The sequence below is a fragment of the Giraffa tippelskirchi genome, chromosome 2 (genome assembly GCF_054371585.1).
Source record: "Giraffa tippelskirchi isolate mGirTip1 chromosome 2, T2T-mGirTip1v1.2.pri, whole genome shotgun sequence".
Classification (NCBI taxonomy): Eukaryota; Metazoa; Chordata; class Mammalia; order Artiodactyla; family Giraffidae; genus Giraffa; species Giraffa tippelskirchi.
Window position 1 is genome coordinate 130,538,772 of NC_137276.1, and position 18,411 is coordinate 130,557,182.

At 38.6% G+C, this 18,411-nt stretch overlaps 1 protein-coding gene across 1 annotated transcript; it reads left to right on the plus strand.

Annotated features, from left to right (window-relative positions):
- The first annotated feature begins 5,867 nt into the window (after window positions 1-5,867).
- ARL14 (ARF like GTPase 14) lies at window positions 5,868-9,368 on the plus strand. Its single transcript, XM_081573540.1, has one exon. It carries the CDS (start codon window positions 8,790-8,792, stop codon window positions 9,366-9,368), a length of 579 nt encoding a protein of 192 aa, XP_081429666.1. The 5' UTR covers window positions 5,868-8,789.
- The last annotated feature ends 9,043 nt before the right edge of the window (window positions 9,369-18,411 follow it).

An 18,411-nucleotide genomic window follows, 5' to 3' on the forward strand; every position in this document is an offset into this window, starting at 1 on the left:
GTCTTTTCCAATGAGTCTGCATCAGGTAGACAAAGTATTAGAGCTTCAGCTTCAGCATCAGTCCTTCCAATGAATATTCATTTGACCAAGCAAATATAAACCTATCTGCTATCCCCATGACCAATAATAAAACATTCTTCAGTTCCAGGGTCCATTTGTTTCCATTTCTTTGCGGCTAGTTCTCAGAATTGTGGCAGCTCATATCCTGGGTATAGTCTGGTCATCATGTAGTTAACTTTTCCACCCTGAGGTTTCGGTGTCTATAAGACATCTCACAGGATATGCCCAGAATATTATCTATAGTCCTTGAGAAAGAACTAAAGGCCCTAGACTAGGTTTAATGACTACATTATCATTATTGTCTCCTTTGACAGTTTTCCTTTGCTTCCGCATTTCTCACTTCTCTGATTAAACTTATTCTTTGACTAAAATTTTCCACAGACAAAAAGCAGACAGAGGACACGGGGGTGGGGCAAGGCAAGGACCATAGGGTCCTGCCCCATTTCACTGGGAAGCAGCATGAAGTCATAACAACTACATCATGTAGATGTTATTATCCCACCCTGTCCTCTTACAACTTTGATTTCTTTGTAACTGCAATGAGAGATAATGTGCGTTGCCAAAGTGTTCATGAAATAACTTTGAACAATCACCTCAAATAGCTTATGAGTACGGCATTAATAGAATTTCATAAACAAAATGTTTTTGGAATTAGATATTTTGATTTAGGAGAGAGAAGCTTATTATTTATTTCAAAATACTAGAAAAAGAAACTTTGACAAAACTGGATGTGGCAGGGGTAAGCAGAAGAAAGCAGTGGTTTATAGTAGGTGTCATAAAGATTCCCCAAGATGGGTATCTGTGAGTATTTATTGTTTATCAATAAGGGCCATGGGCTCTACAAGGTTGAGACCCATTTCTCTATATTTGCTTCCTGAGAAATCTCATCCATTAATCTGGCCTCAAATACACGTGGTTCAAATCTAACTATTTCCTTGGCTTCAGTGTCTTTGAATGAGTTCCTTGCTTTATAGAGAAGGCAATGGCACCCCACTCCAGTACTCTTGCCTGAGAAACCCCGTGGACGGAGGAGCCTGGTAGGCTACAGCCCATGGGGTCGCGAAGAGTCAGACATGACTTAGCGTAGAACAAAACCCAAATTGTTAATTTAGTATTCAAGCATCCTCCAACAAGGTGCTCTTCACACATGACCAGATTCGATCCCCATCCCATACTCACATGTCCTCTTTACTCAGCTATATCAAACCTCAGCTATTCTCAGAACACACTGCATACTTCCTCTCCTCTGATTTCAATTTCATTGTCCATCTGGGAAGGCCTTTCCCTTTCCTCCTCTTTCATTATGCAAATGAAATATCATTCTAAGGCCACTCGTCCTGAAAAGGACTTCTGGTCAGAATGAACAGTCCTTCTGCATTCCTATGGTACTTCTGAGTGGACATCTTTTTTTGTGACACCTCACATTCCAGTTATCATTGCTATCTTTTACCCATCTCAAAAGAAGCAGTCAAAATGTCTGAGTACCAAAGTAGGCAATCGAAAGCATATCCAGAAAGACATTAACCAAGAGGCATCTTTGTTTTCATGAGTATTTTAAACTAAAATTTTACTTCATTCATATAAAGGATTTCTAATTATGTTATCTCCAGATGCCTTATTCTATCCTCTGCTCTGTAATGCTGTGACTAGGGGCCTGAAATCCAACATTTCCTAAGTGTTTTTTTGCCAGTTGGCTTCCAGTTAGATTCTGCTAGTAAGATACACCACTGGAAACTCACACGGCAGGGATAGGGGAGAAGCCAGTGTTTGTTTTCTCTGTACCTCTCTCCTTCCATTGTAGAGAAGCATTCCTGGGGTCTGTGTTCATCCCAAGTAAGGTTGTTAGATTCAGCAAATAAAAATAAACAGCAACCAATTAAATTTGAATTTAAGATAAGCAATGAATGCTCCTTTATTTTAGGTATATCTCATTTAATATTTGGAACATACCTACACTAAAAAGTTCTTCATTGTTCATTTGAAAGTCACATTTATCTGGTGCCCTGTATTCTACCTGTCATCTGTACTGACGAGGCCTCAGCATTTTGTTTTAATTATCTTCCCTTACCTCAGTTTCTGGCTTGATTCTGTCTATTTCTGAGTCTTTAAGGACTGATTCTGCTGCATGAAGTAGATTTCCCAATTTGGTTTCCCTCATTGACAGCTTAGGATTCAGCTTCTTGCAGTGTACAACTCTGATTTCTTAGTTTATCCTCTAGAAAGACTGGAAAGGAGAATGCCAGTGAATGACAGGGGAAGTATGTGAGAAGTAGCTACGCAGACCTGGCCCTCTGATTTTTTATCCTGAAGCTGACTCCAGTGTCCTCTTGTGAAGCCGGGCAAGACCATTTAGTTCAGTTATTCAAGGGCTGTCTTTGTTTACACCTGTTTTCTGGGATCTTCATTATTGGCAACCCTTCCACTTTCAAAACTGTCCAAGTGTGGATGATAAATGACGTGGGTGCCCCAAGCATGAGCCACGCTTGCTGGACACTGACCTGCAGACCCTCTCCTCTCACTCTACTGCCCTCACACTTCTCAGCTCCAGGTAAGAACTGCTTCTAGTTCCCTGGATACAATGTGCTATTTCACCCTTCTTTGTGATGGCTCCTGTGCTTCCTTAAGGTTCTATTACCTTATTTATAACAATATTCACACCACATATTTATCTCCTTCATTAGACTACTTGAAAATTGAGACTATTTTGATTGAACTGTATGCATTACCGACATCTTGCATTAAATCTAGATATATTATGTTCTCAATATAAATTTGATGAATAAAGTGTATCAAAATTAAATTATATATGTATATAAACAAAGATAGAAAGAAAATAGACAAAAGTAAATTCATAATCAGATTTGTAAATGTTTCAGATGATTTTTTAAAATTTTAATATTGGTTTATAATAAAATATTTTATAAACAGCAAGGTTGATCACAGAGTATTTTTTTAAAATATTTTTAAAAATAGTTCAATCCTCAGTTGCTTCTTAATGGGTGAATTCTCAGTTATTCTGTTTGTAGCAGATATACAGTGCTTGCCATTTTGTGTGTTCCCAATAAATATTGAATGAATAATCACAGATTCATTGTGAGTTTGAAGAGAAATGAGTGGCTATAAAGAATGGAGATCTTAAAATAATTTTTAAAAGAATCTGCTGACCTATGCAAACCTATGATTTGGATGATTGACATGAAAAGGGAGTCAATTCGGTTCATGGTGGTCAGGTTGCATGGCCCAGCTCTTCGGGTTCCCCTTGCTGTTGGCTGGGCAGACATTCAGAGGATACTGAGAGCTTCGCATGTAGCCGAGGCCAAAGATATCTGAGTCATCTGTCCTTGTATAAATGCCCATCTTTATCAAGGTGAAGAGTGACTGCCCCTCCCTAGTTCCAGACACAGCCCTCAGACTGCCCCTCTGCTCATTTTAATGGCACTGTATTTTACCCTTGTTCACTTTCATCTTATTTGGGAAGGAGGATAACAATGTTGGGGTGCTGGGAAAGGGGTTTAGCACACAATGCTTTATTCTGCCAAGGGAATACAGTACTCTGATAGGACTCTGAACTTGTTCCTTGTCTGGAAAAGGTTAAAAGTTGCAGATTTTTTTTTTTTTCCTTCCAGTTTTACTGAGATACAACTGACCTACAGCACTGTATAAGTTTAAGGTGTACAGCATAATGATTTGACTTAACATACATCATGAGATGACTATCATGATAAGCAAGGATTGCAGGTCTTTTAAAATGTTAGCTGATAAACAAAACTGCCAGAGGAGAGGAAGAAAATTGCATCAACCATGTGCCATGTTCTGTGATATGTTTTCACATATATAAAATGTAATATAATAAACTATCACAACACCCCTGCTTTTGTCATCATTCAGCACTTAGTAAGTGCCAGGGGCTGGATATGAGCTCAGATCCAGTGGTCTGCCCATGTGAGAGAAAAGCTCTCCTCCTTTGGTGATGTGAATGAAAGTGCAGGTTCTTTCCTGGAGAAAATGGCACTTGGAAGAGTTTCATGGTTGGAATATCATTTTTTGCAGCATCAAAGAATCTCAACTGGGATAATAAATACCTGTTGTTCTCATGACATCTTTTTGAGAACAGAGCATATTTCTGACATCTCAGTGCAGAAATGCTTGGGGTCTGGACTTTATACTTGCAATGAAAATGGAAAATTAAAATTTAAGCCTGGTCTCACTGGTAGATATATGGATGTTTTCGATTTGTGACTCATTGAGCTGTAGGTTTATGATTTTTGCATGTTTCTATCTGTATGCTATAATTCAGTTTTCCAAAAGTTTGTTTTTAAAAAGACCAAACAAAAAGTTATCATGGGAAAACTAGGGATGTTCCAAGTCTGCATAAACTAAGCAAGTCACACAACCAAATCCCAATTCTTCTTTATCTGTAAAAAATAAAGTTAATAGAATAAGCTGCCACTGTCTTCTAAGAGATGAGCTTCTATTATCTTTACTTGGTCAGTACATGGCTGAGTTTCTAAAGTCAGACCTCCCATCTCCACAGTAAGAAATTTTTTAAAAAGTTTCCTTCATTCCTGAATTTTAAAACAAATTTCTTGGTGATACAACAGAGCTTGCCAGTAACACTCTTGCAATCCTATCTTTATTTGTTTTTTTTTTTTTTTTAATAAATTTATTTATTTTAGTTGGGGGCTAATTACTTTACAATATTGTAATAGTTTTTGCCATACATTGACATGAATCAGCCATGGGTTTACATGTGTTCCCCTTCCTGGACCCCCCACCCTCCTATCTTTATTTGCATAATCTCAGAATGATTTACAGAAAACAAATACCTTGCCCTTCCTCAGGTTTGGCCAGGGCAAACAAATCCTTAAGTGTTGTAGGACAGTAGGAAAGAATGTTGAAACATTTGTAGAATTTTTCATGAAAATTAACATTGAGAAAGAAATTACTCCCTTTTAAAGAAGTCATATTTTCATTTGGATATAATATTCATCCAGAATTTAACCCCTCATCTGGTTGACTACCCTGAAAACAAGGTACAATTGGTCGAATGGGACACAGAGTAAAGGCATTTATGTATGATTACCTTCATTATAGGCAAAAATAAAAGTTTTACCCCAGTACTAACATCAGACCTCAAAAGGAACATATCAAGTTTAATATGAAATATGTGTTACATTTTTTCTTTTAAAATTTAACTTATTGAAAGTGCAGAGAGGGAGAAGAGCTGGTACTGCAGAATCCCTAAATTCATCTTGGGAAATACGGCCTGACCACATGGGTAAGCTGAATTATTCTTTACATTACTGCAGACTGCAGCCTTATTTGATTAGCTTATTTCAATTATATTCTTTTTTTTCTACATGTTATTTTGATTTTCAAAACTAAAGGAGAGTTTTAAAATAGTACAACGAACACCCAAAACTCCTCACCTAAACTACCAGTTACTGATTTTTGCCGTATTTCTTTTCTCTATGTGTGTATGTGCTTGTGTGCGCTGAGCCAATTGAAATTAACTTGCTGCTATCACCCCTAAGTACATTGGCACGTATCTCTTTAGAACAAAGACACCCTCTTACATAACCATAGTATCATCATTTCTCTCAAGAAATTTAACACTGATAAATAACACCATCTAATACACAATTTATAGATATAATAACATATGAAGGATAGTCATCATCAAATGCCCGCAATTATAATAATAATAGTTTTTTGGACAAAGGATCAAATCAAAGATCACAAAATGCACTTAGGGGTCATGTATCTTAAGTGTATCTTAATTTAGATCATTCTTCTGTGCCTTTTTTTTTCCTTCTGTCTTTCATGACACGGAGATATTTTGAACTTCAGGTGTGTTTTTTTGTAGCATGTCCTACAGTCTAGATTTGTCTGATGGTTTTCTCATGATAGTTAAAACATGTTTTAGGAACAAAAACACTATATATGCATGCTCGCATCCTGTTGTTTTTCCATATACATCCTATGTTTTCCCATTTCTGAGACTTTGCTCATACAGACAATCTCTTTAATATACTTCTCCTACACCATCTCTAGGAGGCCTGGTTTGAGGTTGAACCTTCTCTAGAGTGATTTCCCTAATCCTTTTCATCCTGAAGTAATCTTTAAATTTCCAGAATATATTAGCTTTTCTCTTCTTATAGCATTTACATTTTTAAAACTTTGCATTATTATTTTTATTCACATCTTTTAACTTTTCCCCAAAGAAAGCCACCTAAGGGCAGGTCTAATTTATCTTTGTGTCCTCCCTGAAATCTAGCACATCGTGGTTCACACAGTAGGCAATCAATATATACATTTGTTGAAAAAAATGGATGGATGGATGAATAAATGAATGAAAATACTACCTCTGGTTTCAGAGATACAGTGAGTTAGTTAAGAATTTAATAGTTTTTTAAAAGTTTAATTTCATCACAAGTGCATTTTCTACACCTAGAATAGTCTACTTAATTAAAAAATAAAATTTTAGTTTTAATGAAAACAAAACATGTATATTATATGCCTTAGTATGTGCGAGTGTGCTCACTCACTTCAGTCGTGTCAGACTCTTTGCAACCCTATGGACCTGCCAGGATCCTCTGTCCATGGGATTCTCCATGCAAGAATACTGGAGTGGGTGCCATTTCTTCCCCCAGGGGATCTTCCTGACCTAGGGATGGAGCCCGCATCTCCTGTGTCTTCTGCATCGCAGGCAGATTCTTTACCACTGAGCTACTGGGGAAGCCCCATGCCTTAGTACAGGTCTTTTAAAAGGCATTGAGGGAAGCCTTTCAACCTGGAAAGTTTATTCTTTAGCTTTGAAAAATAGTCTTATATTATTTCTTTGATAATTTCCTCTTTGCATGTTTTCTGTTCCTTTTGGAATAAAGTCCTAAAAGTCAGACTTTGAAACTTCTGGATTGATTTTCTACATCTCATCTTTTCTTTCATACTTTCTACCTTCTACTTTTTAAAAGGTTTTCTTCTAACCTATTACTGATCTTTTTAAATTTTGGAAACCATGCTCTTAATTTCCAAGAGTTCTGTTTTTGTTTTTTGAGTAGCCTTTTAAATAACATTCATTTCTTGTTTTATGGATACAATACTTTTGCAAATCTCTATGGAAATACTGGCTCAGATGGTAAAGAATTCTCCTGCAATGCAAGAGACCTGGGTTCAATCCCTGGATCAAGAAGATCCCCTGGAGGAGGGAATGGAAACCCACTCTAATATTCTTGCCTGGAGAATCCCATGAACAGGGAGCTTAGTGGGCTACAGTCCATGGGATCACAAATAGTTGGATACAACTGAGTGGTTAACACTTTCCCTTTTTTTCATGGAAATATTAGAACTTATTGAAAATTTTCTTCTGTTCCCTGCATTACCTCTGTTAAAGCTTTCTTAAAACCTTACTTTCATCTTGGTCTTTCCCTCATTAGATTGAAGACATGTTATATATTAAGTATGAAAACCTCTGTGCACTGAAGGCTGACTGGTAACTCCATGTACATGAGCCAGGTTTGCCAACTGCCAGATTGGCCATAGGTTAATTAAATGTTGAGTTAGGTATTATGATGTGGAAACTCCCAACTGTCAAAACATAAAGGTCTCTTCTCTGACATCATACCATTTCTGTAGAAAAGCCTTTCTTTTTTTTTTTGGCCTAGGGAATAACATCTCATTCTGAATGGTCACCCAGCAGAGGGGTGTGTGTTTTTGTGTTTTCTGTTCCTTATTCAGACTTTTAGTTAACCCTCTGTTTTCAGTCATGCATTTTGCCCCTTCCCTCTGTATCCTCTGCATCAGTCTGCTAAGCCTCAGCTTTATCCTGCTGCATCAGTTACTATTCATCTTCTGTCTACATTTCACCTTCCAGAGAGATGTGGAAATCTCTCATCCTCCGATGGACTCTCCTGCTCTTGGTATGAGTTTACATTTTCTTTTTACTCTTTTACCATCATTTTGGTGGAGTCTTGAGAAGGAGAGGATTTAAATACATGTATTCAATTTGCCACATTTAATTGGACTGCTTAATTTTAAAAGTGTTTGTGTTACAAACTTCCCTCTCCTATAAATCTGGTCTTGTGAATAACGTAAATTTCCTACCAAGAAGATTAAAGAAGTGATTCTCTATATGATTATGGGAGTAAGGTTCAGGTAACTTTGGGTGGTTTAAAGTTTCTTACTGAGTAATCTGGAAAGTACTAAAGATACTGCTCAGAGCAGTGTGAGATAAACTCTCCCTTCATGACTTCAAAAGTCTGGTTACTTATTTACAACTGGGATAAGATAAACAGTCAAACAACTAGAGAACTGCTACAAACCACTTATACAGTTAAGTGTTTATCCTGCTACCAAAACCATGCTCTGTCCAAATCTTTGATTACCCTAGCTTTCCAACATTGGGAGGAGAACAAGCTGCAGCGTCACACAGACAGGCCCCTCCTAAGTCCTACTCACGCACAAAGAATTTCCCCTTTGAGCTTCTATGACACTGGCTGGTTACTCACACCGTAGATTCCTCAGGATTGGCTGGGACTGCAAATAAAACATTGTTTGCCCATAATCAAGTCGATAAGCTACAACATAAATGCACGTAAGTTCCTATTCTAAGACTATATCATGAAGCATTTGCTCTCTTCTTTCTTAACATTTTCATGCAGGACCTGGAAAGGAAGCACTGGCTCCGGCCATAAGAAAAGATATTTAAAGAAAAATTTTAAAAGCCTAAAATGGGTCTGTTGAATTCTAAAACTCCCAAAGCCAAGCAAGCCCGAATTCTTCTTCTGGGACTTGACTCTGCTGGGAAGTCTACTCTGCTTTACAAATTGAAGCTTGATAAGGATATTGTGACTATGCCAACAGTAGGTTTCAACGTGGAGATGATTGAGGTGGCAAAGGGTGTCTCGCTCACGGTCTGGGACGTTGGAGGACAAGAGAAAATGAGAACCATGTGGGGCCTCTACTGTGAGAACACTGATGGGCTAGTGTATGTTGTGGACAGTACGGACACACAGCGACTGGAAGACTCCAGGCAAGAGTTTGAGCACATCTTGAAGAATGAGTACATTAAAAATGTGCCTGTGGTTCTGTTAGCCAACAAACAAGATGTGCCTGGAGCTCTAAGTGCCGAGGACATCACCAGGATGTTTAAAGTGAAGCAACTCTGCAGTGACCGGAACTGGTACGTGCAGCCCTGCTGTGCTGTCACTGGGGACGGGCTAAAGGAGGGGTTCCAGAAGTTAACTGGATTTGTGAAAAGCCACATGAAATCAAGAGGAAACACTTTAGCATTCTTCAAGCAGCACTGAGGTCCAAGTGGAGGAAGAGATGCTGATGAAGTTGAAAGGGTAATTTTTTTTTTCCAGGCCAAGTAAGAAAAGCAAATTGCCAAGTTGACAAACTTTTCCTGAAATGTTATTTCACTTAAATTCCACTAAACAACTCAGAATAATGTTTAGAAAATTGTTATTTTGGGCCAAGCACTTTAGCAAACTATGTGGTATTGATAACTGTGAATGAAAATGTTACAATTTTGTGGATGTTTGATGATTCCAAATAATCATATTTGGGAACAAATAAATTCTTGCCTTATTATTTTTATGTGACTACTAGAACAAAGTTTAAGCTGCTAATAGAGTCAGACTTCTTTCAGACTGTTTCCAGCTGTTACAGGTATTCAATTTCCACTGTGCTCCTGTGTAATAGCTGGGTGGTATAAAAAAATGAACTTTAAATTATGAAGAGGAAAATGTTTGCTGTTAATATTTTATAAATTCCTATTCCCTAAATAAATGGATTTTGTTTTGTTTTGTTTTACTGTATTGCTGCTAAGTTTTTGAAATCTATTGCTAGAAACTTCTTACAGTGAGTCAACCATGAACCCTAGGCTGTCAATTGCCCAGTGGCTGTGTTCTCCTATAGGGAGCAGAAGTTTGTGTCTTAGAACTCTGGGGATCAAGAGAGCATCTTAGAGTTTAGGGCAAGGTCTGGACTTATTGTTCAGCTGGAGGCTGCAATTCCAAGACTGGCTTTGGTAGAATTCAACATAACAGTTACTACTTGGGAACGTATGTACAGCTCACTGTACTGATCAAACAGGAACCAGAGCCATACTTTGCTCTCAGAGACCCGGAAATTCACAGGGGAGACAAAACAAAACAAAGCCAGCAGATATAATAAGGCAATAAGTACTAAGTGCCGTAACAGGAGAGCCTCATTTTGACCTGGGGAAACAAGAAGTGCTTCATGCAGGAGGTGGTGTTAAGTCCCCAACTCTGGGGGACCCCGTGGAAGGTACAGGTTAGTCACTGGAAGGTCCCATCACTTGGAGATTCTCCAGAAACATTGTTGGGGAGGGGAAGAGGGGACAAAGAACTGGAGATTGAACTGGAATTTCCCTGAGAGGCTCAGAAGTCCCAGAGAGGCCCTGGAACTAACAGAAGACACTCTTTCCCACTACCCTACCACCAACAAGGCTCATCTGGGTTAGAAGCAGGCCTCAAACCCCCACTGCAGCCCTGGGACTCCAAATTGTAAAGTCACAAAGGAAAATAAAGGTACAGTAAAGCAAGGGCGCTTGCTCATGGATTCCTTCTGTAGTTTTCTTTTCTTGCTCTAACCCTGATTTGTTGTTTGGCAACAAATCCTTCTGTGTTGCATGGCAGGGATTCAAGTAATAAAGTACACATATCTTTAATTACAGTTACCATTGGTTGAATACTGTGTGTGCCAGGAACTGTGTTAAACACTTTCATACATCTACTCATTTAATGTTCATAACTGCCTGGAGGGAAATAGGCACTTCAAGGCCTACGCCGTTAATTGCCGTGATATTGCTTTGTAAGTAAGGTATGGCCTCTGTCTTCAATCAGCTCAATGGAGGATAAATTCAGGACTTCCCTGGTGACACGGTGAATAAGACTCTGCCAGGCAGTGGAGGGAACATGGGTTTGATCCCTGGTCCAGGAAGATTCTACATGCTGCAGAGTAGAGTCCACGAGCCACAAACACTGAAACTTGTATGCTCCAGAGTCCTTGAACTGCAACTACGGAGCCTGTGTGCCACAATTACTGATGCCTGTGTGCCTAGAGCCTGTGTTCTGCAATGAGATAAGCCACTGCAATGCAAAGCCCACACTCTGCAATGAAGAGTAGCCCCCGTTTACTTCAACTAGAGAAAGCCTGTGCTCAGCAATGAAGACAGTGCAGCCAAAAATAAAAATATTTTTTAAAAAAGGATAAATTCAAGCTAAATATTACTCAGCCATAACAAAGAATGAAATAGTGCCATTTCCTGCAACATGGATGGACTTGCAAGTTATACTAAGTGAAGTAAGCCAGACACAAAAAGACAAATATCATATAATATTGCTTATACGTGGAATCTAAAAGAAAACAAGGATACAAATAAACTTATATACAAAATAGAAATAGACCCACAGACATGGAAAATAAACTTATGGTCATCAAAGGGGAGAGGGGTGGAGAGAGTGATAAATTACCGAGTTTGGGATTAACGTACACGTACTACTGTATATAAAATAGATAACCAACCTGGCCTTACTGTATAGCACAGGAAACTATACTCAATATTTTGTAATAACCTATAAGGAAAAGAATCTTTAAAAAGATATATATTATATGTAAGTATTATTGAATCACTTTGCTATACATCTGAAACTAAAATAACATTGTAAAACAGCTATACTTTGAGAAAAATTAAATAAACAAATATAAAAAATAAATCCAAGCTAGACTAAAAATAGAAGAACACTCTGGTCCTGTAATCCAACTTCTAGGTATATATCCAAAAGAAATGAAATCATTACTTTGAAGAGATATCTGCACTCCCATATTCATTACATTATTTATACTAAATCAAGACGTGGAAATGCCAAAGAACATTCAAATTATTGCACAATTGCATTCATCTCACACGCTCAAAATTATCCAAGCTAAGCTTCAACAGTACGTGAACCGTGAACTTCTAGATGTTCAAGTTGGATTTTAAAAAGGCAGAGGAACCAGAAATCAAATTGCCAACATCCGCTGGATCATCAAAAACTCAAGAGAGTTCCAGAAAAACATCTATTTCTGCTTTACTGACTATGCCAAAGCCTTTGACTGTGTGGATCACAACAAACTGTGGAAAATTCTGAAAGACATGGGAATATCAGATCATCTGACCTGCCTCCTAAGAAATCTGTATGCAGGTCAAGAAGCAATAGTTAGAACTGAACATGGAACAACAGACTGGTTCCAAATTGGGAACAGAGTACGGCAAGGCTGTATATTGTCACCCTGCTTATTTAACTTATATGCAGAGTACATCATGAGAAACGCTGGGCTGGATGAAGCACAAGCTAGAATCAAGATTGCCAGGAGAAATATCAATAACCTCAGATAGGCAGATGACACCACCCTTATGGCAGAAAGCGAAGAAGAAGTAAAGAGCTTCTTGATGAAAGTGAAAGAGGAGAGTGAAAAAGATGGCTTAAAACTCAACATTCAGAAAACTAAGATCATGGCATCTGGTCTCATCATTTCATGGCAAATAGATGGGGAAACAATGGAAACAGTGACAGACTTTATTTTGGGGGGCTCCAAAATCACTGCAGATGGTGATTGCAGCCATGAAATTAAAAGACGCTTTCTCCTTGGAAGAAAAGCTATGACCAACCTAGACAACATATTTAAAAGCAGAGACATTATTTTGGCGACAAAGGTCTGTTGAGTCAAGACTATGGTTTTTCCAGTAGTCATGTATGGATGTGAGAGTTGGACTATAAAGCTGAGCACCAAAGAATTGATGTTTTTGAACTGTGGTGTTGGAGAAGACTCTTGAGAGTCCCTTGGACTGCAAGGAGACCAAACTAGTCAATCCTAAAGGAAATCAGTCCTGATTATTCAGGGGAAGAACTGATGCTGAACTTGAAACTGCAATACTTTGGCCACCTGATGTGAAGGACCGACTCATTGGAAAAATCTCTGATGATGGGAAAGATTGAAGGTGGGAGGAGAAGGGGATGGCAGAGTATGAGATGGTTGGATGGCATCACTGACTCAATGGACATGAGTTTGAGTGAGTTCCAGAAGTTGGTGGATAGGGAAGCCTGATGTGCTGCAGTCTATGAGGGTGGCAAAGAGTCAGACATGACTGAGTGACTGTACTAAGACATGGAAACAATGTAAATGTCCATCGATGAATGGGTAAAGAAAATATGGTGTAGATATACAGTGGAATATTATTCAGCCATGAAAAGAAAGAAATCCTGACATCTGTGATAACATGGATGAACCTGGAGTTTGGAATTATGCTAAGTGAAACAAGTTAGACAGAGAAACACAAGTACTGTATGATCTTACTTATATGTGGAATCTAAAAAAGCCAAACTCATAGAAATGGAAAGTAGATTGGTGGTTGCCAAGGGGTAGTGATGGTGGTGGTGGGCTGATGGGGGAGGTTAGTAAAAGGGTACAAACTTAAAATTATAAGATGAGCAAATTCTGAGGATCTAATGTACAGCATGGTGACTGTGATTAACAAAATTGTATTATATTCTTGAAATTTGCTGAGAATAACTCTTAAATATTCCCACAATCACCACAAAAAAAGTAACAATGTGAGGTGAAGGAGGATGTGTTAATTAACTCAACTGTGGAAATCCTTTCACAATGTATATGATATCAAATTATCATGTTGTGTACTTTATTATTATACATGTAATATAAAATGTATTACAATTTTATCTGTCAGTTATACTTCAATAAAGTGTGGGGGGGGCAGAAGTCCAAGCCAATATATATTGCTTTTATATTAAGAAGTTTCTTTGCAAAAACAAGTTAGGTAGAATGAATGAAGTACAGTAACAGAGATGTAAGAAACATGCTAAAAGACTGTGGCAAAGGAGTGTCTGATTTCAGGAAGATCTTAGGGGGATGACAATATTAAATACTTGATAGTAGAGTTCTTCCTAAGTTTCACAAAATTATTAAAATGGGAAATATGCATATTTTTAAACAATGCATTGCCCATTACCATTGTCCTTCTTTGATTAAAAAAAAAACAACAACAACCTTCCTAGGACCTTAAGGCATTATGTTAAGTGAAATAAATCAAACAGAGAAAGATAGACACTATATGATCTCACTTACATGTGAAACCTAAAAACAAAACTCATAAAAAAAAAAAGATAGATAAGACTTATGGTTACCAGAGGCAGAGAATGTGGGGTTCAGTTCAGGTGCTCATTCGTGTCCGACTCTTTGCAACCCCATGAACCGCAGTACGCCAGGCCTCCCTGTCCATCACCAACTCCCAGAGTCTACCCAAACCAATGTCCATTGAGTCAGTGATGCCATCCAACCATCTCATCCTCTGTCGTCCCCTTCTCCTCCTGCCCTCGATCTTTCCCAGCATCAGGGTCTTTTCAAATGAGTCAGCTCTTTGCATCAGGTGGCCAAAGTATTGGAGTTTCAGCTTCAACATCAGTCTTTCCAATGAACACCCAGGACTCATCTCCTTTAGGATGGACTGGTTGGATCTCCTTGCTGTCCAAGGGACTCTCAAGAGTCTTCTCCAACGCCACAGTTCAAAAGCATCAATTCTCAGCACTCAGCTTTCTTTACAGTTCAACTCTCACTTCCATACATGATTACTGGAAAAACCAGAGTCTTGACTAGACGGACCTTTGTTGACAAAGTAATGTCTCTGCTTTTAAATATGCTGTCTAGGTTGGTCATGACTTTCCTTCCAAGGAGTAAGCGTCTTTTAATTTCATGGCTGCAATCACCATCTGCAGTGATTTTGGAGCCCCCAAAAATAAAGTCTGACACTGTTTCCACTGTTTCCACATTTATTTCCCATGAAGTGATGGGACCAGATGCCATGATCTTAGTTTTCTGAACGTTGAGCTTTAAGCCAACTTTTTCACTCTCCTCTTTCACTTTCATCAAGAGGCTCTTTACTTCTTCTTCACTTTCTGCCATAAGGGTGGTGTCATCTGCATTATCTGAGGTTATTGATATTTCCCCCGGCAATCTTGATTCCAGCTTGTGTTTCCTCCAGCCCAGCGTTTCTCATGATGTACTCTGCATATAAGTTAAATAAGCAGGGTGACAATATACAGCCTTGACATACTCCTTTTCCTATTTGCAACCAGTCTGTTGTTCCATGTCCAGTTCTAACTGTTGCTTCCTGACCTGCACACAGGTTTCTCAAGAGACAGGTCAGGTGATCTGGTATTCCCATCTCCTTCAGAATTTTCCACAGTTTATTGTGACCCACACAGTCAAAGGCTTTGGCATAGTCAATAAAGCAGAAGTAGATGTTTTTCTGGAACTCTTGCTTTTTCAATGATCCACCGGATGTTAGTAATTTGATCTATGGTTCCTCTGCCTTTTCTAAAACCAGCTTGAACATCTGGAAGTTCACAGTTCACGTATTGCTAAAGCCTGGCTTGGAGAATTTTGAGCATTACTTTACTAGCGTGTGAGATGAGTGTAACTGAGCAGTAGTTTCAGCATTCTTTGGCATTGCCTTCCTTTGGGATTGGAATGAAAACTGACGTTTTCCAGTCCTGTGGCCACTGCTGAGTTTTCCAAATTTGCTGACATATTGAATGCAGCACTTTCACAGCATCATCTTTTAAGATTTGAAATACCTCAACTGGAATTTCATCACCTCCACTAGCTTTGCTCGTAGTGATGCTTCCTAAGGCCCACTTGACTTCACATTCCAGGATGTCTGGCTCTAGGTGAGTGATCACACTATCATGATTATCTGGGTCGTGAAGATCTTTTTTGTAGAGTTCTTCTATGTATTCTTGCCACCTCTTCTTAATATCTTCTGCTTCTGTTAGGTCCATACCATTTCTGTCCTTTATTGAGCCCATCTTTGCATGAAATGTTCCCTTGGTATCTCTAATTTTCTTGAAGAGATCTCTAGTCTTTCCCATTCTGTTGTTTTCCTCTATTTCTTTGCATTGATCACTGAGGAAGGCTTTCTCATCTCTCCTTGCTATTCTTTGGAACTCTATATTCAAATGGGTATATCTTCCCTTTTCTCCTTTGCTTTTAGCTTCTCTTCTTTTCACAGCTATTTTTAAGGGCTCCTTAGACAGCCATTTTGCTTTTTTGTATTTCTTTTTCTTGGGGATGGTTTTGATTCCTGTCTCCTGTACAATGTCATGAACCTCTGCCCATAGTTTATCAGGCACTCTGTCTATCAGATCTAGTCCCTTAAATCTATTTCTCACTTCCACTGTATAGTCTTAAGGGATTTGAATTAGGTCATACCTGAATGGTCAAGTGGTTTTCCCCACTTTCTTCAATTTAAGTCTGAATTTGGCAATAAGGAGTTCACGATCTGAGCCAGTCAGCTCCCAGTCTTGTTTTTGCTCACTGTATAGAATGGGAGGTGGGGAGGGTTAATTGCAGAAAGGTAGTCAAAAGGTACAAATGTCCAGTTAAAAGATAAATAAGTACTAGGGACATAATGTAAAACACAATAACTATAGCCAGCATTGCTGTATATTATATACAGGAAAGCTGTAAGAAGGTCCCAAGAATTTGCATTACAAGGAGAATTTTTTTCTTTTTTCTTCTTCCTTTTCTGTTTGTTATATCTATATGAGATGATGGATGTTAGCTGAACCACTGTGGTAATCATTTCATAATATTATGTAAATCAATCATCATGCTGTGTGCCTTAAACTTATACAGTGATATATGTTAATTATTTTTCAATAAAACTGGCAGAGGCTAAAAAAAAAACCTTTCTAATAATCTATAAAAAATTGTCAGAATAGAAAGTGTCTCCTGGTGCTCCTGAGTATTTTGGTAGTTTGAATTAAGTTTAGCCCTTTGAGGCCTAGTCGTGGCATAATGTAAAATTCAGAGAAAACAGACTGAAAAACAATGAAAAGCAATTAAAATCTTTACTTCAGAAAACAAGGTTAACTATGGAGGATGTGGTGAGAAGATACATCCTTAGTGTACAGCAAAACTCATAAAGTGGCTTTTTCCTATGTTTCATTTCAACATCCCTCTCCCATAAGCAGCTGTTCCTCAAAATCTCTACTAATATTCTCTAAGAAACTTTAACACTCTCATGCTTTATTCTTGCTTCCTTGGGATTCAATCTATCTTCCATCAGTCACTTGCTTGCCTTTCAGTATAAATTTTACCAATCTTTCCTTCCTTCAGCACTTCCCTTCTGCACTCCCTGGCAAGCTCTTCTATACCTTCCAAAATACAAACACACACACACACACACACACACACACACACACACACACACACACACACAGTACACTGCTCATTCTGATCTACCTAGTAAAGCCCAGACTTGAAGGAAGGGAAAAGGGTTAGATGGATAACACCAAAACATTCCTTAGCAAGTGAGAGGAAACAGGCTGTGAATATTCATTCCTTGATATTCATTATTGTCATACATTTTATTCTCTATGTGCAACAAGGCAAGACTGTCATCAAAATAGCATGCTGCCATGGATCTGTAGCAACCAAAATCACACTTCTGAAATGTTCTTTGGTTCAAGATTTAGAGACTGAAAGGTAAATATCAGTTAAATATTTTTATCTGATTTTCTAAGAACTTCCAGGTAGAAAAAACAAAAAGACTACAGGGCATAAGAACAAAGAATGGCAACTAAACAAACTTGCCGCAGTAACTGACACACGATAAAATTCATTTGTCATTTTAAAAAGCTAAGCATTGTTATGTTCTGATGATGAACAAACTGGGTTCTGCCAAACCAAGAAAGACAGGGAATTTCAGATGGAGTGTCCTGAAGTGCTTGTCCCTTGTAATGTGGCACCAAGGGACAATCTGCAGAGGCATCAGTGTGTTGAGAATGTAGGGAAAAAAAGTTAAAGTGTTAGTCTCTCAGTTGTGTCCGACTCTTTGCAAGCCCATGGATTGTAGCCTGCCAGGCTCCTCTGTCCTTGGGATTCTCCAGGCAAGAATACTGGAGTGGGTAGCCATTCCCTTCTGGGGATCTTGCCGACCCAGGAATCCAACCTGGGTCTCCTGCATTGCAGGTGGGATTCTTTTCCACTGAGCTACCAGGGAAGCTCCAAAACAGCATCTGTCAGGCTTCTGTAAGCCCTGAGGTTGGCCTGCTCTTGTTTGCATGAGCTCTTTTCCAGAGAAAAACAGACAGACAGACAAGAGACTGAGAAGCAGAAAGAAACCAGAGAGATGTCTCCTTTGGCAGTGTTAGTATTTTAACATAATTTGGGATATAGTGTCCACCAGATTTTTAGCATAGTGTTACCTATTTGCAGATTAGAAAGCACATTAGAAAATTAGCGCAAGAAAGCACATTTTGC